Source organism: Mastigoproctus giganteus, chromosome 1, assembly GCF_048544385.1.
Source record: "Mastigoproctus giganteus isolate SK-2022 chromosome 1, ASM4854438v1, whole genome shotgun sequence".
NCBI lineage: Eukaryota > Metazoa > Arthropoda > Arachnida > Uropygi > Thelyphonidae > Mastigoproctus > Mastigoproctus giganteus.
Genome location: NC_143575.1, coordinates 219,895,927 through 219,922,869, shown reverse-complemented (window position 1 = coordinate 219,922,869; position 26,943 = coordinate 219,895,927). Strand labels below are relative to the sequence as shown.

General features: G+C 37.8%; 1 protein-coding gene across 1 annotated transcript in view; it reads left to right on the top strand.

Moving 5' to 3' along the window:
- Nucleotides 1–26,943, top strand: part of Rad9 (cell cycle checkpoint control protein Rad9) — a 237,637-nt gene that overhangs the window by 190,538 nt on the left and 20,156 nt on the right. Inside the window, exon 11 of the mRNA XM_090384423.1 lies at nucleotides 17,483–17,777. Within this exon, the coding sequence (XP_090240549.1) occupies nucleotides 17,483–17,777 (295 nt within the window). The remainder of the gene's footprint in view (nucleotides 1–17,482; nucleotides 17,778–26,943) is intronic.

The following is a 26,943-nucleotide window of genomic DNA, read 5'->3' as shown; positions in this document are numbered from 1 at the left end:
CTTCTGGTTGAATACAAATATTTTTTGAACTCCCCTCATATCTATAGAAGGTAAAGGGCAATATTCTAACACAGTGGTCCCCAATCTTTTCACCACCAAGGATCCCTCCTTTTATTATTATTTTCTTCCCATGATCCTCATATATATATATATATATATTTAAGGATCCTCTCATTAAACTGTTTTTATCAACTAATAATTAACTCATTTCTCATCTTGAACTATCAGTGTTGCACATTTTGCCAAGATTCCATCAAATCTTCCTCTTGTTTTCTTTTATTGTTGCTCTAAGGCCAATTTATTTTCCAGCCAACATTGCTGGAGAATAAATGAAGTTGAGGAATGCAGGGCTATGTAAAATGACCAGCAGTAGTGTAAAGTTTTAACTTTAAAAGAGAATTGCTTTCAGATTGTAAGATCCTTAACAAAGACATTTATATCAAGCCCCTTAGCATGTTTAAAACTGCTGCTAAAATATTTATAGCTTTGTGCCATACTGAAGGTAGGAATTTAATAAACCTTTCTATCTGCTTATCATTTTTTACATAATGTAATATAAGAGAGTTCCTCTAGATGGGACACATAAATTTGAATAAGTAATTAAGGAGAAATAATTAGCATCTTTTTTGCTTACTGATTTGTCTGAAACTGCTTTCACCATAACTTGAATAAGCTCATTGAAAATTGAGGAAGAGAAGTAAAATGGTCACCCTTTCCCCTTTTGTTTCTAAATATTTCTATATTGCTTTCCAAGAATGGGTCAAATTCTGCCACCAGCCTCTAAACTGCCTAAAAAAAGTACAATTATGACATTCCCCAAAAATTAACAAGCAAGCAGTTCTCATATGGCTTAATCTAATCTAATCTAACCTAACCTTACACAAGCATTGATCCCCTTTTTTTTTATGACATTCTCCCTGTTCACCACTTCTGATTCTTCCTATACAAATATCACTGTATATTTTTTTCAAGGCTTTGATTTATTTACCTTGCTTTTTTTGAAAGCTGATCAAAGTCATCCCTTATTATACCACTTACTGTGTACTTGCAATAAGTAATAAACACACCTTAAAAAGGTGAAAATAACTTAAATTTACAAATACACCTACTGACCAGAAAATAATCATAATTTTTTAAAAATCCTGCTGCTGATCTATTTTTATTAATTGATAATTAACTCATTTTCCTATTTTCAATATTAGAGTGGCAAATTTTGCCAAGTAACAAAACTTAAAAGGGAAAAAAAATATTAAATCATGCATAAATAATCTGCAAACTGTATACTTTACTATACTGAAAATAGCCCAGTGTTTGCAGAACACAAATTGGGAATCACTTCTGCAGTGATTTGTTTTTGTTTAATATGAGACAAAGCTCATGTCTCTTCCAGATCCCTGCTTGATGCCACAAATCAAAAAAATAAAAATGAAATGTATCAGCACTCAGTACTTCAGCTCTTTTCAAGTCATAATTGCTATATGCTTCTTTAACAAATTGATTGTATGGTGTACATATATGTATTGACACCCAGCAGAGTTGAATGGTGGCACTTTTCAAAATCCCTTTCAGAATTAAGGAATGTGGAGTTGTATAAAATAACCAACATACAGCTGTAATGTAAAGTTTTAACTTGGGTACGAGATTATTACCGAGTTGACCAAGATTTTTGTAGCTCCGGTGCATGCTAAATTTTTATATACAGGGTTATTCAAAATGAAGTCCGGGGTTTCAGAATTTTTTTTTGGGAAAGTGCATGTGTCGTAATCATTTGTAGCCATCTCGAAAGAATGCATAATATCTCAAGTTTCGTTCCCACGCTCACGATGTTCGGTATGCTGTACGGCTAACCACTAGATGGCATTGGACGCATACCGCCGTGCAGTTGTTCGTTTGCCCGTGACGCCAGTTCTGCTCTGTTGCATCATGGCTTTGGAATGTAATGAGAAAGCTTTTACTATGTTGGAGTTTCATGTAAGTAAATCTGTTACCGTTGTGCAACGCCACTTTGCTGACAGAGTGATTTTTTCTGATGAATCGACCTTCCATTTGTCGGGGAAAGTGAATAAGCAGAATGTGCGATTTTGGGCAATTTCAGTGTGATTTCTCTAAAGGCTCTCATATTGAACATTTATGAGGTATGTAAAAAAACTTCATCACTATACTTGCATTCTGGAAATATTTCTTTCTTCCTATGTCTGCTTCCTATGTGTGTACAGGAATTGTTTGAAACCCCGGACTTCATTTTGAATAACCCTGTATATTTAGTCGTTGTATTGACTTAATTGTTATACTAAATTATTTTTTACAAGTAGTTTTATAGGCCTAGTCAAGCTCCTTGGTTTATTTGAATTTAGATAGCGATTTTGAAAGTTATAATGTTTAGTGTCCGTAGATCTTACCTTTCATAACTTATCGCCATTGTTATACTATAGAATAACATAACGTAAATCTCAAACTTCATAGTGTAAGGTTTAACGTAAAACTAAATAGCAAAATACATAGCACTGTATTAGAAATCTGTTAGATTAGTATAGTATTATCAATTAATCAGTGAAATTTATTAATCTTATTAAATTTTATTGTTAATTAAATTATACTTAAACGGAATCATGACCCAGACTAGAGCAGCAAAGCAAGATGCACAAAGTAGCAGTAGTAGTACTGTGGCTCACAGGAGAACCAAAGGGAATGATTCTTTAATGCATCACAGTCTAAAAAAATGTGCGAAGTGTGAAATGTTTGCAGACCTGTCTAGAACAGACCTGATCCAGCAAAGGAGGATGTCTTTGTGTGTGCTAGTTGCAGAGACTATGAAGAAATTAGGCACCAACTCAGTGTTCTGTTGGGTGTCTATGAGAATTTGAGGTGTAGGGTAGATGCCCTTGAAGAAATTAGTAGGGTAGATGCCCATCAAACTTTCAGCTGCCCAACTCATTACCAGAGCTCACTCTTGCATCAGGCAACACAGCAGCAATCTCCAAGGCAGAATGCGCTGGTTCCACAGGAAGTAGTTTTTGTTGGTGACTCTATTGTCAGGGAGACAGGGAATATATTATGCAAAAAGGATAGGTGGAACAGGACCGGAGTATGTCTGCCAGGGGCAAAAGTTGATGATGCTGTAGCACAGATATCATCTTTTAAATGTAGGCGCCTCTGTAGCCAGGTGGGAAGGAGCAGCAGTGCGCAGCACACGCTTCTTGATTAGACCGGGGTTCCAGCCCGTCACCACCAAATACGGAGGATGCAGAAAGGTCAAGGAATGACCACCGCATATCCCGGAGCAATATGGCCTTAGTTGCTAATGCTCCTAAAAACCAAACAAACAAACAAAATCTTTTAAATGCACAAAAGGTTGTTGGGCTCATCTGCTAATGACCTTAAGAGTAAGAGATTTGCAGATTTACTTAACAAGTACAGGCCAAGGCTGAAAAAAAAGTCACAAGTTAGGTTTAAATTTGAAAGTGTCTGCAATTCTGCCCAGACACAATAGGAGGGAGTACAGGAGACTCTCGATTAACTGGGACACTTCAAGGCTCCAAATAAAAAAAAAAAAAAAAAAATCAACCAGAAATCAAAAAATTCAAGTAATAACTAGAATAGGTTAGGTAGAATAAACAGATATTTTGCAAATCGTAAATAAGCGACAAGCGGCATTATAAGTCATCATTAGGAGATTACTGTACCTATTATCTTGCAATCTCCACCGCTCAAAAAAGAGAGACCAAATGTTCAGTTTGTTTTAGTGCGTCGCATCATTTGTTGTGTTCCATTGCAGCACAAAAGGACAAATTTTGTTTCATTATGTCAGAATTTTTTTATAGTAAATTTTTTTTTGTTTAGAAATCACAAAAATGGCCGGTAAACGCAAAAGAGTTGCATTTTCAGTTAAACAAAAAAAACTTGAAATTATTCAAAAGTTTGAAAATGGTGCATCTCTTAAATCTCTAAGGAACCATTATGAAAATAAAGGGAAGCTACTAGATTTAAAATCGACATAAAAAAATATAGGAAAGCTATTAGACTTAAAATCGACATTGCAAAAAATAAAGGGAAGCATTGTATTGGACATACGAGTAGTGCGTGGTAAGTTTTTTCATTTTTTATCTATCGCCATATTTTTTACGTAGGTTGCTGAACATTTTTCGATACAGTAAGTCCCCGACTTACGCAGCTACAGTTTTATGTAAATTTTTTTTCATTCAATTTTTTTTTTAAGATTGTAAAATTTAAAACACAAAAATAATAAATAAATAAAATAATCAATCAATAACGATGATCACAGCATGCACAAATTGCACAAGTGAGATACGGAGTAACAAGGAAAAAAATAGGAAAGAAGAGAAAAAAAAATTCTTACAATTTATTTATGGTTTTTTTTTTTTATATGACTAAAGATTTCAGGAAGGGGACACATTTCACCATAATAACATAAAAACCCACACAATTCCAGTTATCGGTATTATCGCAAATGCAATAAGATTGAGTTTACTACCCGTTTATAATTACATGCACGAACAGAAAAGCCCAGTAACCCAGAAGGTGCAAATTGTTTAATGGCAGTGACTTCCAGAAATGTGCTTTAGTAAAATGTGAGTTCGCATGAGGTGATAATAGTGTGTTTCCCCCTTAACCATGTGAAGTTCTTTTCAGAAAATTTCATTTTGACCATTATCATGGTGCTGACTAAGAAGTGACAGCACTACTAGTAAATCTATCAACAAAAGGAAAGCCATTGATTTGGTTCAGAAAATTAAACTAATAAGGATGTATGAAAATGGCCAAACATTAACAAATATTGTGCGGAATTCAGATTTGTCAATAATAATATAGTAGCAATACGTTATTAGTCATTTCCGAGTTACGTAAAACTCGACGAAGTAAGAAGTCCTGGAACGTATGTCGGGGACTTATGTATTTTTGGATTAACCGGGATTTGTTTTTTACCATCTATCCAAGAAAATCGAGAGTCTACTGTATATGTTTGGAGCCTTGTCAATCAATTCGGCCCTGGAGAGATTGTGCAAGGCTCATGCGGTAGAATTTTTTTCAGCATTGCTGGTGCTTGTTAACAGGTGAGATTACTTCTACAGGGATGGGATACACTTAAATAAAAAGGGTGCAAGAATATTTGCTGATGCTATTGAAGCAGTGTTAGATGGGTTGGAAAACTGCTAGCTTGGGGGGGTGGGGATTCACAGACTGAAAGATTAACAGTAGCCACAGGCAGAGGTGCAAGTGATTCTTGCACTGCTATTGTAATGAGCAGCAGCCTAGAGAGCAAGTTGCTGAGGATTTCAAGAGCTGATGGGAGTCATCATGAACCAAGTAAATACATGGGCTGTGTTAGGGTAACTAAAAGTAAGAATAGGTGCATGTATACTTGCATGTACACCACTGCTAGAAGTATAGTAAATAAAATTGATGAATTTGAAGTGCTGACCAAGGCATCAAAGACAGATATTGTTGGGATATGAGAGATATGGTGTCACACAGATATAAGCAGTGCAGAATTGGAATTTGAGGAGTACAATGTGTACAGAAAGGATAGACAGGACGGGAAGGGAGGAGGGGTTATGCTGTTAGTTAAGAAACACATAAAATCTAAGGAAGTGCATCCTGTTGACTTGGTAGACGGCAATGTTGAGTCAATTTGGTGTGACATAAGCACTAGGAATGGGAAAATGAGAGTAGGTTATAGGGCTAATGACTCTGATAAGTACAAGGAACAGTTGTGCAAAGAAATAGAGTCGATCAGTAAATCAGAATGTTTCGTAATGGGGGATTTTAACTTTCCAGATATTGACTGGAACTTGTGGGTTGATCACTCGCACGCTAGCAAGACTTTTGTGGATTTATTGGAGGATTGTTTTAGCATTAGCATTAGTAGAGGCATTTGATGCAAGAAAGCAAGCTTATGCAGCATCAGCCAAAAAAAAAAAAAAACCAAATAAATAAATAAATAAATAAATAAAAAATAACCACTTCCACTTCACCCCTCTGTTCGTTCGAAATACCTGTCCAGCCGAGCCTTAAACTTATTTAGGCCATCAACTTCCACGACAAGGGATGGAAGTCTATTCCACCAACCAACCACCCGCTGGCCAAAGGCAAATTTCCGTCTATCCTACATCTGTCTTTCCTCAATTTGAATTTATGCCCTCTCAGGTGATTATTCTGAGCAAGAGGAAGAATCCCATCAGCATTGAGCATGCTCAAACCATTCAAGGCTTTATACACCTCTATCAGATCACCTCGCCGGTGCCTAGTCTCCAGACACTGTAATTTGCAAAAGTTACGCCTTTCTTCGTAAGAGCACCCCTTTGTTCCATTCACTAATCTTGTTGTCCTTCTCTGTACTCGTTCCAGCATCTCTACATCCTTCTTGAAATGAGGCCTCCAGACCTGTATACAGTACTCTAGGTGCGGTCTGACCATTGCCTTATACAAGGGAATAATCACCTCCTTATCCCTGCTAGAAAAATTCCTATATATCATCGACAATACACTATGAGCTACTCTTGCAGCCCGTCTGCACTGCTCAGAAAACTTCATATCTGCCTGCACAACAACCACCCCCAGGTCCCTTTCATTCTCTACCACTGTCAGTGTAGTACCACAGAGTTGATACGTTGCTCTGGGGTTGCTGTTTCCCATATGTAGTACTTTACATTTGTCAATGTTAAACTTCATTTGCCACCTCTCAGCCCATCTCCTCAACCTTTCCAGATCCTGTTGCAGTAGCATAGTGTCAGTAGTGTCCTTGACAAACCTGAAAACCTTTGTATCGTCTGCAAACTTGGACATTAAGCTTGATATACCATCATCAATATCATTTATAAATACAGAAAACAATAATGGACCCAATACTGAACCCTGAGGGACTCCACTAATAACATCAGTCCACAATGAGCAGTGTCCATTGATTACCATTCTCTGTCTTCTACCCCTCAACCACCCCTTTATCCATAGCAGCAATTTGCCTCCAATGCCACACTGCTCCAATTTGTGCAGCAGTCTTCCATGTGCAACAGTATCAAAAGCCTTTCTAAGATCCAAGTATATAATATCAAAGTTATTCCCTGCATCCAGTTCTTTTGTGACTGCATCATAGTATCCAATCAAATTGGTCAGGCAAGACTTCTCCTTAACAAAACCATGCTGTGTCTGAGCTATCACTGAAGTCTTGTCTAGATGATCCTGCAGTGCTTCTTTAACCAGTGCCTCCATTAATTTCCTGGGAACAGAAGTTAAACTAACAGGTCTATAATTACTTGTGTCACCCTTTGATCCTCCTTTGTGAATTGGGGTAGCATTTTCACATCTCCAGTCCATGGGTACTTCCCCTGAGTCCATGGAAGCTCCCATAATTATGGCTAAGGGTTTGCTTACTTCCTTTGCTGCCTCCTTTAATATAACTGGATAGATCCCATCCACCCCAGGTGCCTTTCTTGTATTTATCTTCAACAATTTCTCCTCCACTTTACTCTCAGTTATTACAAGATTCTCTAGCTTACTGCCAGAGTTGAATACACCTCTGGCATTCCTCTTGCTGAATAACTCCTCATGTGTGAATGTTGATGCAAAATATTCATTCAGTTTCTTAGCTACCTGAGCAGGATCATCAACAGTTGACCCATCGATATCAAGTGGTCCAATCTGGTTCATCCCCTTCCTTCTAGAGTTTACATAAGTAAAGAACTCTTTGCTGTTTTTCTTTGCATCCCTTGCCAAAGATTTCTCATAATCTGCCTTCGCCTGCCTAACCTCCTTTGTAACTTGGTTACAGATCAACTTGTATCTATCATAGGCTTCTGTGTCACGTGTTAATTTGTATTATAAAATGTTTTGTGTGTCATGTGTTAATTTGTATCCCATGCATTTTTCTTCTCTGCCATATGCCTCATCAGTTCATCTGACATCCATTTAGGCCTAAACCTTGAACAATATTTCTTAGTTGGTATGTAAAGCCTAGTAGCTTCCAAGATAAGTTCTTTGAATGCTTCCCATTTTGAATTTGCTGTTGGTAACATCATCAGTTGGTCCCACTGTATAGAATTTAAATACTGTCTCAGTCCATTGTAGTCGCCTTTACGAAAGCAATAACCCTTCCCTTTACCCCTAATGGTAGTTACCTCTTTAAGTAAATCCCACTTCAGCACACTGTGATCACTGACACCTAGTGGTTCATTTACCTGCAGATTCTTAATGCATGAAGAATCACTACTGATAATCAAATCAAGAGTATTACTCCCTCTAGTTGCCTCCCGAACATGCTGATGTAGAAAACAATCATCCAATAAATCCACAAAAGCCTTGCTAGTGTTTGAGTGACCAGCCCCCAAATTCCAGTCAATATCTGGGAAATTAAAATCCCCCATTATAAGACTCTCTGATTTACTGGCCCACTCTATTTCCCCATACAGTTTCTTATTATACTCATCAGAGTCATTAGGCCTATAGCACACTCCTTCTCTCAATTTTGATCTCCCAATGCTTATGTCACACCAATCTGACTCGACACTGCACTGTCCAGCAGTGTCGACTGGCTTCATTTCCTTGGATTTTATGTATTTCTTAACTAATAGCATAACTCCGTCCTCCCTTCCTACCCTGTCTATCCTTTCTGTAGACATTGTACTCCCCAAATTCCAGTTCTGCATTCCTTATATCTGTGTGACACCACGTCTCTGAAATCCCCACAATATCTGCCTTTGATGTTTTGAGCAATATAACTTTGATGTTTTGAGCTTCATTTTCAAATTCATCAAATTTATTTACTAAACTCCTAGCATTCGTGTACACGCAAGTATACATGCACCTGTTCTTTTTCTTAGCTACCCTAACACAACCTATGTGTTTATTTGTACCCCAGTGATTCTCAGCAGTCTCTGAAATATCCTGCATCTTATTTTCCAGGCTGCGGCTCATTCCAATAGAAGCAGTGCAAGAATCACTTTCACCTCTGCCAGTGGCTACTGTTAATCTATTAGTCCTTGTATCCCTCCAATCTAGCAGTTTTCCGACCCACCTAACACTGCCTCGATAGCATCAGCAAACATTCTTGCACCCTTTCTATTTAAGTGTATCCCATCCCTGTAGAAGCAGTCTCTCCTGTTAACAAGTACAGACCAGGCTGAAAAAAATTCTACCCCTTGAGTCTTGCACAATCCTTCCAGGGCCGAATTGATCGACAGGGCTCTTATCATATACTCCCTTCTATCGTGTCTGGGCAGAATTGCAGACACTTTCAAATTCAACCCTAATTCACGGCTTTTTTTCAACAGTGACCTGTACTTGTTAAGTAATTCCGCCAGTCTCCTACTCTTAATATCATTAGGAGGTTAGGTAAGCCCAGGCAGATTACGAGACATCTCTGGAAAAGAATGCCGAGAAAAGCAGCAAAGACTTCTTTACTTACATTAACATTAGAAGAAGGGGTTAAATCACCTTAGTCTGCTTAATATCGATGTTGTAGCTGTTGATCTTGCCCAAATTGCTGACAGGCTGAATAGGTATTTTGCATCTACATTCAAATGAGGAATTCTTTAAGGAAGGGGATGCTAGAAGTTGATAAAGCTCTAACACGAAGCAAAATGATTTTGTGATAACTGAGAGGAAAGTGGAAGAGAAATTGTTGATTAAACATAAAAATGGCACCTGGGGTGAATGGGATCTATCCAATCATATTAAGAGAGGCAAGAAAAGGAATTATGAGAGCATCTTTGAATTCTGGGGAGTTCCCTGTGGACCAGAGATGTGCAAATATATTCCAATTAATGAAGGAGAGATCAAAGGGTGACATGAGTAATTACAGACCTGTTAGCTGAACTCTTCTATTCCAAAGGAAATAATGTAGTTACTGGTTAAAGAACTAATATAGAACATTCTAGACAGGAGTGCAGTTATACTTCAGTCACAACATGAAAACATGAGAACAATTGTCACAACATGAGAACGAGGAAGTATGCCATCAGCATTTAGCTGACTTAATTCAGGGGCTCACATCTCATGAGTATGTGCTTGGCACACCCAGGGTACTGAGCTGGATATCATCATTCTTCTCTTTCTTTGTAATTTCCTTCTACTTCTCTCTCTCTCTCTCTCTCTCTCTCTCTCTCTCTCTCTCTCTCTCTCTCTCTCTCTCTCTCACATAGTAATTCAGAAATTTATTTTGGCTAGTGCAGCATAAGCCTCAGGCTTCCTTGTACCATATAGATAATAATAATTCAGAGCCTCCAACACTTCAATCCTTGTGGGTGTCTAGTCTCCAGATGTGTTGCAATTTGCTGACAAAAGCCTTTCTTAATAAGAGCACCCTTTTGTTCTTCTCACCAATCTCATTGCGCTTTCTGGTCTTGTTCCAAGACCAGAAAGCGCAATAGATCTGCATCCTTCCTAAAATGAGGCTTTTAGACCTTTATGCAATACTCAAGGTGTGGCCTAACCATTGCCTAATAAAATGGAATAATAACCTCTTTATCCCTGCTAGCAGAATTCCTAGATATTGACAAAATCACAGCAGCCTGTCTGTGCTGCTCAGAAAACGTCGTGTCTGATTCTACGATTACCCTCATGTCTTTTTCTACTCTTCTGCCCTCAGTGTTGCTCCATACAGTTGGTATGTTATTCTTGGGTTACTGCAGTAACCCAACAATAACGTATGCAGTACCTTGCATTTGCCAATGTTAAACTTCAGTTGCCCCTTCTCAGCTCATCTGATTCATTTTTCTAAATCTTTTTGCAATAGCACATCCCAGTTACTGTCATTAACTATCCTATCATATGATCTGATGATAACAATGAGGGATACAAGGTTATAAGTGCCAGGATGCAGAATTTTATGCTTGTGGAAATGGATAAGTTTTTTGTAAATTTTTACCATTTTTTGATTAATTAACATATTAAATTGTATTTTACAAATAGTGTAAATAATCTTAGTCACATTCATTATCATATTTTTAAATTTAGCCAGCGATTTTGGAAGTTACAACTTGCTACTCGTACTGTTATTGTTTTCGTGTTTTTGCATGAATATTGTAGCACATAACAAGTAGTGCAGAGGAATTGACAGGTTTTGATTGTGATAAATAAGTAGCTGAAAGGTTCCAATCACTTGTTGGGCATATGTCTTTTTTGTGTTTAGCTAAAGGAATTTTTATTTTTTTTAGCAAGGATTTGGAAAATTAAATGCACTAGGCATAATCCTTATGGGTTTTGATAATTAACTATATAATATCGGTGTAAATACACCATAGTTAACCCATAGATTTGAGCTACGATTGTAGCGATTGTAGCGTAGAAGGCATCATTTTAATTGTATCTCATAATGTGGTTGCCTTCACAACAAGATAGCTACTATTGAATTACTTCAAATAAATAACGCTTCTCTAGTAGAGAAGACTACTGTTATTTATTTTCAGCGTACCACCACCCAGACGATCGTTTCGAAGCTTTTTGGCTTCGTCATCAGTGGGCGGGTAGGTAATACAACATGCAATATAATACAATATAACTTCGTAACTGAGATGGCATGCCATCTCAGTTACGAAGTTATATCCACATAATGAGAGATGCCAGAAGGGTGTGGTGGTAATGTATTTGGAAAATTAAATGCACTAGGCATAATCCTTATGGGTTTTGATAATTAACTATATAATATCGGTGTAAATACACCATAGTTAACCCATAGATTTGAGCTACGATTGTAGCGTAGAAGGCATCATTTTAATTGTATCTCATAATGTGGTTGCCTTCACAACAAGATAGCTACTATTGAATTACTTCAAATAAATAACGCTTCTCTAGTAGAGAAGACTACTGTTATTTATTTTCAGCGTACCACCACCCAGACGATCGTTTCGAAGCTTTTTGGCTTCGTCATCAGTGGGTGAGTAGGTAATACAACATGCCATCTCAGTTACGAAGTTATATCCACGTTATGAGAGATGCCAGAAGGGTGTGGTGGTAATGTATTTACATGTATCTACAGTGGTAATGTTGTGAAGGCAACCACATTATGAGATACAATTAAAATGATGCCTTCTACGCTACAATCGTAGCTCAAATCTATGGGTTAACTATGGTGTATTTACACCGATATTATATAGTTAATTATCAAAACCCATAAGGATTATGCCTAGTGCATTTAATTTTCCAAATACATTACCACCACACCCTTCTCGCATCTCTCATTATGTGGATATAACTTCGTAACTGAGATGGCATGTTGTATTACCTACCCGCCCACTGATGACGAAGCCAAAAAGCTTCGAAACGATCGTCTGGGTGGTGGTACGCTGAAAATAAATAACAGTAGTCTTCTCTACTAGAGAAGCGTTATTTATTTGAAGTAATTCAATAGTAGCTATCTTGTTGTGAAGGCAACCACATTATGAGATACAATTAAAATGATGCCTTCTACGCTACAATCGTAGCTCAAATCTATGGGTTAACTATGGTGTATTTACACCGATATTATATATTTAGCAAGGATATAACTAACTTAACATTGCAATCATTACAGTATAGCATAACATATATCTCGAACTTGATAGCGCAAGGTATAACAGAAAATTAGAGAGAGTATTATGTATCACTGCATTTAGGAATCTATGAGCTTAGTATAGTTGTCCATTAATCAATTAAATGTATTAATCTTATTAGTTTTCATTGTTAATCAATTAAATTGTATTTAAATGGAAATCATGTCCCAGACTAGAGCACAAAATGTTATAGTGCTGTGGCTCGTTGGAGAACCGAAGAGTAATTTTCAAAAACATCATAGTCTAAAAAAAATAAAAATGTGACACTTGTGAAATCCTTGCAGACCTTTCTGGAACAGAACATGATCTAGCCAAGGAGGGTGGGTGGGTCGGTGTGTGTGTGTGTGTGTGTGTGTGTGTGTGTGTGTGTGTGTGTGTGTGTGTGTGTGTGTGTGTGTGTGTGTGTGTGTGTGTGTGTGTGTGTGTGTGTGTGTGAAGAAATTAGGCACCAACTCAGCATTCTGATGGGCATTTATGAGAGTTTGAAGAGTAGAGTAGATGACTTCGAAGGAATTAAAATGGTGGGCCCGTCAAGCTCTCAGCTGCCAGAGCTCACTCTTGCACATCAGACAACACACCAGCAATCTTCAAGGCAGAATGCCCTGGTCCCACAGGAGCTAGTTATTGTCTGTGACTCTTTTGTCAGGGAAACAGGAAATATATTATGCAAAAAGGATAGGTGGAATAGGACCAGAGTATGTACAGCCAGAGGCAAACGTATATGACGTGCAGAGCAGATATCATCTTTTAAGGGCACAAAAGGTGATATTGTTGTACACATTGACACTAATGATATTAAGAGTAAGACAGTTGAGGAGTTACTTAACAAGTGCAGGTCAAAGTTGGCAAAAATTTGCGAGTTAGGATTGAATTTGAAAGTGTCTGCAATTCTGTCCAGACATGATAAGGAGGGAGTGTATGTTGAGAGTCTTGTCAATCAATTATGCCCTGGAGAGAATGTGCAAGGCTCATGGGGGTAGAATTTTTCTCTGAGTGGTCTGTCCTTGTTAACAGGAGAGACTGTTTTTACAGGGATGGGATACACTTGAATAGAAGGAGTGCAAGAATATTTGCTAATGCTATTGAGGCAGCGATAGGTGGGTTGGAAACTTATTAACTTGGGAGGGGATACAGAGGCTAATAGTTTAACTAGAGCTGAGGGCAGAGGTGAAAGTGATCCTTGCATTGCTACTATTGGTACATGCAGCAGCCTGGAAGCAAGGTGTCTGGGATTTCAAGCCCTGCTGTGGAATAACGTATACATGGGCTGTGTAAGGGTAACTAAGAGCAGTAGGAACATATGCATTTATACTTGCATGTACACTAATGTTAGGAGCATTGTAAATAAATTTGATGAATTTGAAGTATTGAAGAATATTAAATCTAAAGCAGCACATCCAGTTGACTGGGGTGATGAGTGCAATGTTGAGTCAATTTGGTGTGATATAAGCACTGGGATAAATAAATTGAGAATTCCAGGAGTGTGTTATAAGCCTAGAACAACCTCTGTAGCCAAGTGGGTCAGGAGCAGGAGTGCAGTAGCACACACTTTTTGAATAGACAGGGGTTCGAGTCCCTGACTTCTAAATGGGGTCGATCTGCCAACCCGTACTGGACCAGCATGGTAGATTATGATCCATTTTCCCTTAACATGAATCAGTGAGTAAGCTTCCATCCTGCAGTGGATTGATGATGGCCGTAGTTTACCTTTATAGGTCTAATGACTGTGATGAGTAAACCAAACAACTATACGGAGAAATAGGGTGGGCCAGTAAATCAGACTGTCTCATAATGGGAGATTTTAACTTTCCAGATGTTGACTGAAATTTGTGGATTTGTCACTCACAGATTAGCAAGACTTTTGTGGATTTATTGGATGAATGTTTTCTACAGCAGCATGTTAGAGAGACAACAACAGGAAGCAGTATGCTTGATCTGATTATCAGCAGTGATCCTTCATGCATTATGAATCAGAAGGTAAAAGATCCACTGAGTGGATCTGTATTAATGTGGAATTTAATTACAGACATAACTACTGTTAAGGTTAAAGGAAACAATTTTGCTTTCATAAGAGTGACTACAGGGGTCTCAGACAGTTTTTAAATACTTTGGAGTGGGATCAACTGATATTACCAACAGCAAATTCTAAATGGAAAGTATTCAGGGAAGTAATCAAAGAAGCTACTAGGCTTTTCATAGAAATAAAGAAATACTGTTCAAAGCTTAGACCTAAATGGATATCAGATGAGCTATTGAGATACATGGCAGAGAAGAAAAGTGCATGGGATGCACATAAATTATCAGGTGATACAGAAGCCTGTTGTAGATATAAATTAGTCTGTAATCAAGTCACAAAAAGTTAGGCAAGCTAGGGCAGATATTGAGAAGTATCTGGCAAAGAAGGCAAAGAAAAACAGCAAAGATTTCGATGCTTACATTAACAGTAGAAAGAAGGGGTTGAATCACATGGGGATACTTGATGTTTGTAGGTTAACTGTTGATGATCCTGCTCAGGTTGGAGACAAATTGAATAGCTATTGTGCATCTACATTCGCACATGGGGAATTCTTTAGGGTTGGGGGATGCCAGAGTTTATCAAACTCTAACGAGGAGCTAAATGACTTTGTGATAACTGAAAGGAAAGTGGAGAAGAAACTGTTGAAGATGGACATAAAAAAGGCACGTAGGGCAGATAGAATCTATCCATTTATTTAAGAGAGGCAGCAAACGAGGTATGCAAACCCTTAAATCCTTGGATTCAGGATTAGAGAAGTGTGAATATATCCCCACTTCATAAAGGGGAATTAAAAGGTGACACAAGTAATTACAAACCTGTTAGCTTAACTTCTATTCCAGGGAAAATAATGGAATCACTAGTTATTAAAGAAGTAATACAGGACCATTTGGACAGGCATGCAATTATACTGCAATCACAGCATGGATTTCTCAAGGAATGGTCTTGTCTAACCAAATGACCAAGCAACTGGATGCAAAAAATAATTTTGACATCATATACTTAAATTTCAGGAAGGCTTTTGATACTGTTGCAGATGAGTGAACTGTTACTTTTTTTTTCATAAAAGACTGCTGTACAAACTGGAGAAATGTGGCATTAAAGTTACTGCTATGGATAAAAGAATGGTTAAGTGGAAGAACACAGAGTGGTTATCAATGGGCACTGCTTTTAATGGAGTAATGTTATTAGTGGATGTCCCCAATATTGGGCTCATTGTTGTTTTCTATATTTATCAATGATATTGATGAAGGTATATCAGGCTTACTGTCTAACTTTGTAGATGATATAAAGCTGCATGGCAGGGTGGTTGACGATAGTCATCAGGGTGAACTACTGCAGCAAGACTAGGAAAATTGGGTCAGTGAGCTGAGAAATTACCTTGAAATTTAACATTGACAAATGCAAGGTAGTGCACATGGGTAGCAGTAAACTAATGTTATTGGTAGAGGGCTCTACCAATAACATTAGTTTAAGAAGAGCAATGTCCATTGATTACCACTCTCTGTCTTCTCCCACTCAACCATCCCTTTATCCATAGCAGCAGCTTGCCCTTAATGCCACACTCCTCCAATTTGTATAGCAGTCTTTTATGTGCAACTACTTTATCAACTACACTCAGGTAGTGGAGAATGAAAAAGATCTCGGGATAATTGTGCAGTCAGACGTGAAATTCTGTGAGAAGTGACATATTGCAAGGACAGCTCACGGGGTTTTGTCAATGATATACAGAAACTTTGCTAGCAGGGATAAGGAGGTGATTATCCCTTTGTGTGAGGCTTAAGCCACATTTTGAGTACTGTATACAGGTTTGGAGGCTTCACTTTTAGAAGTATATAGACCTGCAGGAATGGGTACAGAAAACAGCAACCAGATTGAAGGAAACAAAAGGATGGTCTTACCTAAGAAAAGCTTTAGGTCTGCAAATTGCAGCATCTCGAGAACTAGGCACCTGTGAAGAGACCGATTTAAGTGGTTAAAGTCTCTACTGAATTGAGAAGCTGAATGTTAATGGTATTCTTCCATTTGTTGAGACTACACACATCAGGGGGCATAAATTCATGTTCAGGAAAGATGATTGCATAATAGATGTGCATACGTTTGCCTTCAGCCAGCAGGTGGTTGATTATTGGAACAGGCTTCCATCTGTTGTTGTAGAAGTGGATGGATTGAAAAAATTCAATGGAGAACTAGACAAATTCCTGAAGTTACGAATGGGTGCACGGTTTTTTTTTTTTTTTTTTTTTCCTGGCTGATACTGCATAAGTTCGCTTTCTTGCACTGTTTGCCATTACTGCTACTACCAACTTTTGTATCATCTGCAAACTTAAGACTAAAGACTAAACTTAAGCTTGATATGTCTTTGATATTATTAATCAATATTGAAAAAACAAACAGTGGGTCCTAGCACTGAACTCTGATAGAGAGCTCTACCAATAACATTAGTTTAAGAAGAGCAATGTCCATTGATTACCACTCTCTGTCTTCTCCCACTCAACCATCCCTTTATCCATAGCAGCAGCTTGCCCTTAATGCCACATGCCTCCAATTTGTACAGCAGTCTTTTATGTGCAACAGTATCAAAAGCTTTCCTGAAATCCAAGTATATGATATCAAAATTATTTTTTGCATCCAGTTTCTTTGTGACAACATTGTAGTATCCAATCAAATTGGTCAGACAAGACCAATTTTATTGGATACTACCAGATATTTCCGGATTATAAAAATGTTAATTTTTTTATAAAATGTGCTGAATATTAAAGAGTTCTAGATTGTAAATTACTGGATTTTACAGAGTTTACTGTATCATTAAGTCCCCAGACTGTTTTGATCTCACTTTATATCTTTTTTAAACTGAAATCTTTGTGATTACTCTTCAGTCTTTTCCTTCCTGTTATAACTCAAACTATTGATTATTTCTTTACAGAAACAAGAAGCAAGTGATGATAAGCAGTGTGAAAGAATCAGAGTTATGTAGCAAACAAAACAAACATATACCTAATCCTGGTGTTAGTGTATGTTTATCAAGAGAAAGCCCTCTAGTTGAGAAACACAGTAGTGATACCAAAGATAACCAAATCAGAACAGACAGAGATCAGGAAAAAGTATTCTGTCTAATGTCTACCATGGATGTTAATTTCAAGAACTCCAAAACTGGTAATGAGAAGAGTAGCAGTTCTACTGATGATGATGACATCCTTTCTACTCCACCTAAGAAGAAAGTAATTGCTTTTATAAATGAATTTAATAATCTTGTATGAGTAGTAAAATTAACAGAAACATATTAGGAATATTTATCAAAAGTCTTGAGAAATATATTTTGTGTCTCCTCCTCCACCCTCCAGCCACAGCCTCCTGTGGAAGTACAGTGACTTAGCATTAGTAGAGGCATACAATGCAAGAAAGCAAGCTTATGCAGCATCAGCCAAAAAAAAAAAAAAAAAAACCTCCCATTTCACCCCTCCATTCGTTCCAAATGCCGGTCCAGCTCAGCCCTAAATTTATTTAGGCTATTAAATTCCACAACAAAAGATGGAAGTCTATTCCGCCAATCGACCACCCGCTGCTTAAAGACAAATTTCCGTACATCTATTCTACAACCGTCTTTTCTCAATTTGAATCTATGCCCCCTCAGGTTCTTAATCTGAACAAGAGGACGATTCCCATCAGCATTCAGCTTGCTAAACCCATTCAAGGCATTATACACCTCAATCATATCACCTCACAGGTCCATACTCTCCAGGTGCTGCAATTTTCAGAACTTAAGCCTTTCTTGGTAAGAGCACCCCTTTGTTCCCCTCACCAATCTGTTGCCCTTCTTTGTACTCGTTTTAGCAACTCTACGTCCTTCCTAAAATGAGGCCTCCAGACCTGTACTCAGTCCTCTAGGTGGGGCCTGACCATTGCCTTGTACAACGGGATAATCACCTCTCTGCTAGAAAAATTCCTCTATATCACTGACAATACTCCATGGCAGGCTCTGGCAGTGTGTCTGCACTTCTCAGAGAACTTAATATCTGATTGCACAATTACCCCCAGGTCTTTTTCACTTTCCACTTCTCTGAGTGTAGTACCACACAGTTGGTACATTTCTCTTTGGTTATTGCTACCCATATTTAGTACTTTGCATTTGTCAATGTTAACTTTCAGTTACCATCTCAGTCCATTTGCCCAACTTATCTAGATCCAGTTGGAGTAGCATACTGTCTTTACTGTCATTAACAACCCTGTCAACCTTTATATCATCTGCAAACTTGAACATTAATCCTGATATACCTTTGTCAATATCATTGATAAATACACAAAACAATGGGCCCTGCACCGAACCATGGGGAACTTCATTAATAACATTTGTCCACAAAGAGCAGTGTCCATTTATTACCACTCTCTGTCATCTCTCACTCAACCATCCCTTTATCAATTGTAGTAACTTACCCTTAATGCCATTCCTCTCCAATTTGTACAGCAGTCTTCTGGCACCTCCATAGCCAGGTGAACAGGAGCAGCAGTGCGTAGCACACGCTTCTTGATTAGACCAGGGTTCGAGCTCGTGACCACCAAATACGGAGGATGCGGAAAGGTAAGGGAATGACCACCGCATATCTCGGAGCAATATGACCTTAGTTGCTAATGCGCCTAAAAACCAAATAACAAACAAACAACAAGCAGTCTTCCATATGCAACAGTATCAAAAGCTTTCCTGAAATCCAAGTATATGATATCAAAATTATTTTTGACATTCAGTTCCTTTGTGACCACATCATAGTATCCAACCAAATTGATCAGAGAAGACCTCCTTTAACAAACCCATGCTGTCTTAACTATTACTGCAGTCTTGTCTAGATGATCCTGCAATGCTTCTTTAACTAGTGACTCCATTATTTTCCCTGGAACACAAGTTAAACAAACAATCTATAGTTACTTGTGTCACCTTTTGAACCCCCTTTGGTGATACATTTGGAAACCTTCAATCCATGGGGACCTCCCCTGAGTCCAAGGAAGCTCTCATAATTATGACTAAGGGTTTGCTTACTTCCTTTGCTTCCTCCTTTAATATAACTGGATAGATTCTGTCCACCCCAGGTGCCTTCCTTATGTTTAACTTCAACAATTTCTCCTCCACTTTGCTCTCAGTTATTACAAAATTACTTAGCCTCCTGTTAGAGTTTGATAAACTTCTGGCATTCTCCTCGTGAATGTAGATGCAAAATACTCATTCAGTTTATCAGCTACCTGAGCATGACCATCAATAGTTAACCCATCTATGTTAAGTGGTCCAATCTGATTCACCCCTTTCCTTCTAGAGTTTACATAAGTAAAGAACTCTTTGCTGTTTTTCTTTGCATCCTTTGCCAAAGATTTCTCATAATCTGCCTTCGCCTGCCTAACCTCCTTTGTAACTTGATTACAGACAAGCTTATATCTGTCATAGTTTTCTGTGTCACCTGATAATTTATATACATCCCATGTATTTTTCTTCTCTACCAAGAGACTCATTAATTCATCTGACATCCATTTAGTCCTAACCTTGAACGGTATTTCTTAGTTGGAATGAAAAGCCTAGTTGCCTCCAAGATTAATTCCCCGAAGGCTTCCCATTTAGAATTCAACATTGGTAACATCATCAGTTGATCTTACTGTACAGAATTTAAAAACTGTCTGAGACCCCTGTAGTTACCTTTATGAAAGCAAAAGGGACTTTTGCTTTCATAAAGGGACTTTTGCTTTTAAAATTTTGCTTCCCTTTAGCCTTGATGGTATTTACATCTTTAAATAATTCCCATATCAGTACACTGTGATCACAGTCACCCAGGGTTCCTTTATCTGCAAATTCTTAATGCATGAATAATCAGTGCTGATAATCAGATCAAAAGTATTACTCCCTATGATTGCATTAGCATTAGCATTAGTAGAGGCATTTGATACAAGAAAGCAAGCTTATGCAGCATCAGACAAAAAAAAAAAAAAAAAAAAAAAAACCACTTCCACTTCACCCCTCTGTTCGTTCAAAATACCTGTCCAGCGGAGCCTTAAACTTATTTAGGCTATCAACTTCCACGACAAGGGATGGAAGTCTGTTCCACCAACCAACCACTCGCTGGCTAAAGGCAAATTTCCGCACGTCTATCCTACATCTGTCTTTCCTCAATTTGAATTTATGCCCTCTCAGGTGATTATTCTGAGCGAGAGGAAGAATCCCATCAGCATTGAGCATGCTCAAACCATTCAATGCTTTATACACCTCTATCAGATCACCTCGCTGGTGCCTAGTCTCCAGACACTGTAATTTGCAAATCTTAAGCCTTTCTTCGTAAGAGCACCCCTTTGTTCCATTCACTAATCTTGTTGCCCTTCTCTGTACTCGTTCCAGCAGCTCTACATCCTTCTTGAAATGAGGCCTCCAGGCCTGTATACAGTACTCTAGGTGTGGCCTGACCATTGCCTTATACAAGGGAATAATCACCTCCTTATCCCTGCTAGAAAAATTCCTATATATCATTGACAATACACCATGAGCTACTCTTGCAGCCCGTCTGCACTGCTCAGAGAACTTCATATCTGCCTGCACAACCACCCCCAGGTCCCTTTCATTCTCTAGCACTGTCAGTGTAATACCACAGAGTTGATACGTTGCTCTGGGGTTGCTGTTTCCCATGTGTAGTACTTTACATTTGTCAATGTTAAACTTCATTTGCCACCTCTCAGCCCATCTGCTCAACCTTTCCAGATCCTGTTGCAGCAGCATAGTGTCAGTAGTGTCCTTGACAACCCTGCCTACCTTTGTATCGTCTGCAAACTTGGACATTAAGCTTGATATACCATCATCAATATCATTTATGAATACAGAAAACAATAATGGACCCAACACTGAGCCCTGAGGGACTCCACTAATAACATTAGTCCACAACGAGCAGTGTCCATTGATTACCACTCTCTGTCTTCTCCCCCTCAGCCACCCCTTTACCCACAGCAGCAATTTGCCTCCAATGTTACACTGCTCCAATTTGTGCAGCAGTCTTCCATGTGCAACAGTATCAAAAGCCTTTCTAAGATCCAAGTATATAATATCAAAGTTATTCCCTGCATCCAGTTCCTTTGTGACTGCATCATAGTATCCAATCAAATTGGTCAGGCAAGACTTCCCCTTAACAAAACCATGCTGTGTCCGAGCTAAGTCTTGTCTAAATGATCCTGCAGTGCTTCTTTAACTAGTGCCTCCATTAATTTTCCTGGAACAGAAGTTAAACTCACAGGTCTATAATTGCTTGTGTCAGCTTTTGATCCTCCTTTGTGAATTGGAGTCACATTTGCACATCTCCAGTCTATGGGTACCTTCCCTGAGTCCAAGGAAGCTCTCATAATTATGGCTAAGGGTTTGCTTACTTCCTTTGCTGCCTCCTTTAATATAACTGGATAGATCCCATCCACCCCAGGTGCCTTTCTTGTGTTTATCTTCAACAATTTCTCCTCCTCTTTACTCTCAGTTATTACAAGATTCTCTAGCTTACTGCTAGAGTTGAATACACCTCTGGCTTTCCCCTCACTAAATAACTCTTCATGTGTGAATGTCGATGCAAAATATTCATTTAGTTTGTTAGCTACCTGAGCAGGATCATCAACAGTTGACCCATCGATATCAAGTGGACCAATCTGATTCATCCCCTTCCTTCTAGAGTTTACATAAGTAAAGAACGCTTTGCTGTTTTTCTTTGCATCCCTTGCCAAAGATTTCTCGTAATCTGCCTTCACCTGCCTAACCTCCTTTGTAACTTGGTTACAGATCAACTTGTATCTATCATAGGCTTCTGTGTCATGTGTTAATTTGTATGTATCCCATGCATGTTTCTTCTCTGCCATATGCCTCATCAGTTCATCTGACATCCATTTAGGCCTAAACCTTGAACAATATTTCTTAGTTGGTATGTAAAGGCTAGTAGCTTCCAAGATAAATTCTTTGAATGCCTCCCATTTTGAATTTGCTGTTAGTAACATCATCAGTTGGTCCCACCGTAAAGAATTTAAATACTGTCTCAGACCTCAGTAGTCTCCTTTACGAAAGCAAAAACCCTTCCCTTTACCTCTGATGGTAGTTACCTCTTTGAGTAAATCCCACTTCAGCACACTGTGATCACTGCCACCTAGTGGTTCATTTATCTGCAGATTCTTAATGCATGAAGAATCACTACTGATAATCAGATCAAGAGTATTACTCCATCTAGTTGCCTCCTGAACATGTTGTAGAAAACAATCATCCAATAAATCCACAAAAGACTTGTTAGTCTGTGAGTGACCAACCCACAAATTCCAGTCAATATCCAGGAAATTAAAATCCCCCATTATAAGACGCTCTGATTTACTGGCCCACTCTATTTCCCTGTACAATTTCTTATTATACTTATCAGAGTCATTAGGCCTATAACACTAGGGTTACCATCTTTTGCACTCATAAAAAGAGGACATTTACATGTTTTGGGGCGAATAAAAGAGGACAAAAAGTTCATCTTGGATTAAAAAAGAGGACAAATATATTATGCAAATAATAAAATAAAGACAATGTAAACCACATTTACTGATGTTTAGGATTAGTACATTCATATTTGTCTTGAGAAATTATTTCTTTCATTAGCTCTGGATTACCTCTCAAATATGTGTAAAAATCAACGCATGACATATGTTCGAAATTGTACTGCAAAAACAAAATACCTTTTACAGAATTGACATTTAACCTTGACTCTTTGCATTAGAGAGAATACTCTCTCTACATTTGCATTGTGAGGAGGAATTGCAAAGAAAAACTGGCCAATTTTCAACAATTCTGAATGGAATTCAATATCTTTTGAATTACTAAAATATTTGGCCCACTTTTCATGTATAAGCATGTTTTTAAAGTCTTTATTGCCTCAAAAAATTTCTTCAAATTGTTAAATTGGTCAAAACACTTAACATCATCAATTGTTACCCCTTTGTCAATCAAGAAGGAAATAGAACATTCTACATTGTTCCAGCTTGGTACTGCATCCATTTTCATCCACATAAAACAGGAAATGGATTCCATATGGTGAAGCCACTTATCTAAATATTCCATGCAATTTCTATACAGATTTTTTGTATCACTATAAAATTTCTCACATTCAAGTACAAGTCCTTCATCATGTTTTTTGTATAGCATTTCCTTTACTCTTAATTGCATGAAGCTGTGATCCATCCGTTTCGAGATAATTTCTTTCACTGAGACTAAGACATCTAGCACTTCTGCAGCTGAGTTACTTTCCCTTTCAATTCGTTGTATGTGTGTGTATGGAATACACTCATAAGTGATTGCATGAACCAAAGATGAATCTCACTAAATCCATTTTCAAAGAACCTTTTAATCACAATGGGCGGTTTTTCTTATGACAGAAAATAAGCCTGTAAAGCTGGAAACATATCTATGAGCCTTGTGATGCTTGGAAATAATGAAAGCCATCTCGTCTTGCTGTGAGAAAGGAGCTGTCTATATTCAATCTCAACAAACTCATAGTATTCCTTAAGCTCTTCAGTCCAGACTGTATAATTATGAAAATACTGGTAAATTTTAAAAACAATGTTCTCTACATCAACTTCCCAAAGTTCTGCGGCATTCTGAAGACAATTGTTCAGAATATGTGCAGGGCAGCCCACTCCAATCAAAGTCTTGTTATGCAACAATTTCTTTAATTTTGTAAAGATATTATTCCCTTCTTCATTTTGTCTCAGTCCTCCAAACATTGTATTTCAATTGTCCGCAGTGAATGCAATACATTTTTCACACAAACCATTTTTTTTTCAAGAGTTTCTTCAACATACGTAGAAATGGTATCTGCAGTCTCATTAGGCATCTTCTGTAATTCAATTAATTTTGTTTGTAACCCTCATTCATTTACATCAAAATACTGAATAATTAATGGGAAGATTTTTTCAGAACCATGATTACTTCCATCAGTTGAGACCCCACAGTATGCAATTTTATTTTATTTTAAAGTTTTTACAGTAACATTAAGAGAATGATTTGCAAGTACAAAGTTTACAATGGCTTCTGCCTTGGTTCTAGCGCAGGAAAATCTTTTTGCTATCTCAAAATCAAAAAATACATTTTGTAACATGACAGTGTTGCAATCCATTGATTTGTAACTATTATGATGTTTAACAGTGTGAAAAGCAAAGATATCCTCTGCAGCAACCAGATCATATTCTATTTTACCGACAGCTTTCACAAAAAAATCTGTAACCTTTCCCGAAGAGGCCTCACCTTGAACTGCTTTCTTGTGCTTCTCAGTTTCAATGTGATGCTTCAAATCACCAACCCCTTTATTGGCTACTGAAACATATGTCCCCATTCTGCAAACTTTACATTCAGCTTCCCATTCCTCTCGGCCAGATACAAAACATGGAAATTTGTTTTTCATCTCTTCTGTAAACATGCACTTCCTTTTAGGCATTTAGGGGAAGTATAGTCTTTATAATATTAATTTTTATAATTGAAATAATAATAAATATTATTTATTGTAAGTAGTGAAGCATAAATTTTATTAAGGTTAGGTTATGTTTTACATTCACATTTGCGGAAAAGTACCTACAGGTATAAAGATGGATAATAAATATTTTTGTAATTAAAGTGAAAAACAGTATTTTAAAAAAAGGTAAACTTTGGTATTAAATAAACTAGTGTCTGCTTCTTGATTGGATCATTGATAAGTATACCAAATTTAGTCGACAGTACGCAACTTTCGATCAATTTGCTGCAATCAGTTTCTAGAAAAAACAGGCCCTCTAACTGTCAATATTTATTTGACATGTGGAATTTCTGTAATTTATATATCTTTTTCTAGCACACCATCTGATCTTCACGCGTTATCTCTCTAAACCAAAATATTGTATTGCTAGACTATATAAAATTTATATGCGCATAAATTCTGAAGCAGGCGTGGGTTGGTAACAATCTCAATGCACTAAACTGAGCGTTGTCGGGGTCTTCCGCCTAATTGTCAACACGGAAATTCGAATTGAAGAATTGTCTCCTATTCCGAAAAAGATTCTATATAACGTAACTCGGTAGTTTTCATCGAGCTTGCATAAAAAAATGGCGTATAATATAAAAATCCGGACATTTAGACAAATTTATAAAAATCCACCCGGACAAAAATTTTAGACAAAAAATCCAGACAAATCTGGTTAAAAGAGGACGGATGGTAACCCTATATAACACACTCCTACTCTCAATTTTGATCTGTCAATGCTTATGTTACATCAAACTGACTCGACACTGCACTATCCAGCAATGTTGACTGGCTTCACTTCCTTGGATTTTATGTGTTTTTTAACTAATAGCATAACCCCTCCTCCCTTCCTATCCTGTCTCTCCTTCTTGTACACATTGTACTCCCCAAATTCCAGTTCTGCCTTCCTTATATCTGTGTGACACCACATCTCTAATATCCCAACAATATCTCCCTTTGATGTTTTGAGCAATACCTCAAATTCATAAAATGTATTTACCCAACTCCTAATATTGGAGTTCCTAAGAATAGGAACAGGTGCATGTAGCAAGTATCATGCACCTGTTCCTATTCTTAGCTACCCTAACACAACCCATGTGTTTACTTGTACCGCAATGACTCCCAGCAGTCTCAAGGTTATCCAGGAAATAAACTCTACCAAATAAAACCGGAACCAAAGCTGTGGCAATCCAGCTTCAGAAAAAACAGGCGAGATGAAATAATTTTAGGAAGGCTAAGAATCGGGCATACTCACCTCACTCACCTGTATCTGTTAACTAATGACAGCGCTCCCCAATGTACATCATGTCAAGTACAACTGACCATTCGACATTTGTTATTGGACTGTCCCCACTTTCACACCATCCGCTTAGACACCTTTAAGTCAATTTCTAATACGCAGTCTTCAATAAAATTATTACAGATTCTGGGAGATGATTTTAATCAAAAAGAACTCTTTACTTTCCTAAATCGTATAGGAATATATCATAAAATATAGTTATCACAATTAAGATAATATTTCATATTTACCATTTGAAAGACATAATATGGCCCTAGCAGCCTATGTGTCATTAAACACAACAACAACAACAACAACAACCCAGCAGTCTCTGAATTACCCTGCACCTTGTTTTCCAGGCTGCTGTTCATTCCAGTAGAAGCAGTGCAAGAATCGCTTTCACCTCTGCCAGTAGCTACTGTTAATCTATTAGTCCTTGCATTCCCCCCAAGCTAGCAGTTTTCCGACCCCCCTAGCACTGCCTCGTTAGCATCAGCAAATATTCTTGCACTCTTTCTATTTAAGTGTATCCCATCCCTGTGGAAGCAGTCTCTCCTGTTAACAAGCACAGACCCAGGCTGACAAAAATTCTAC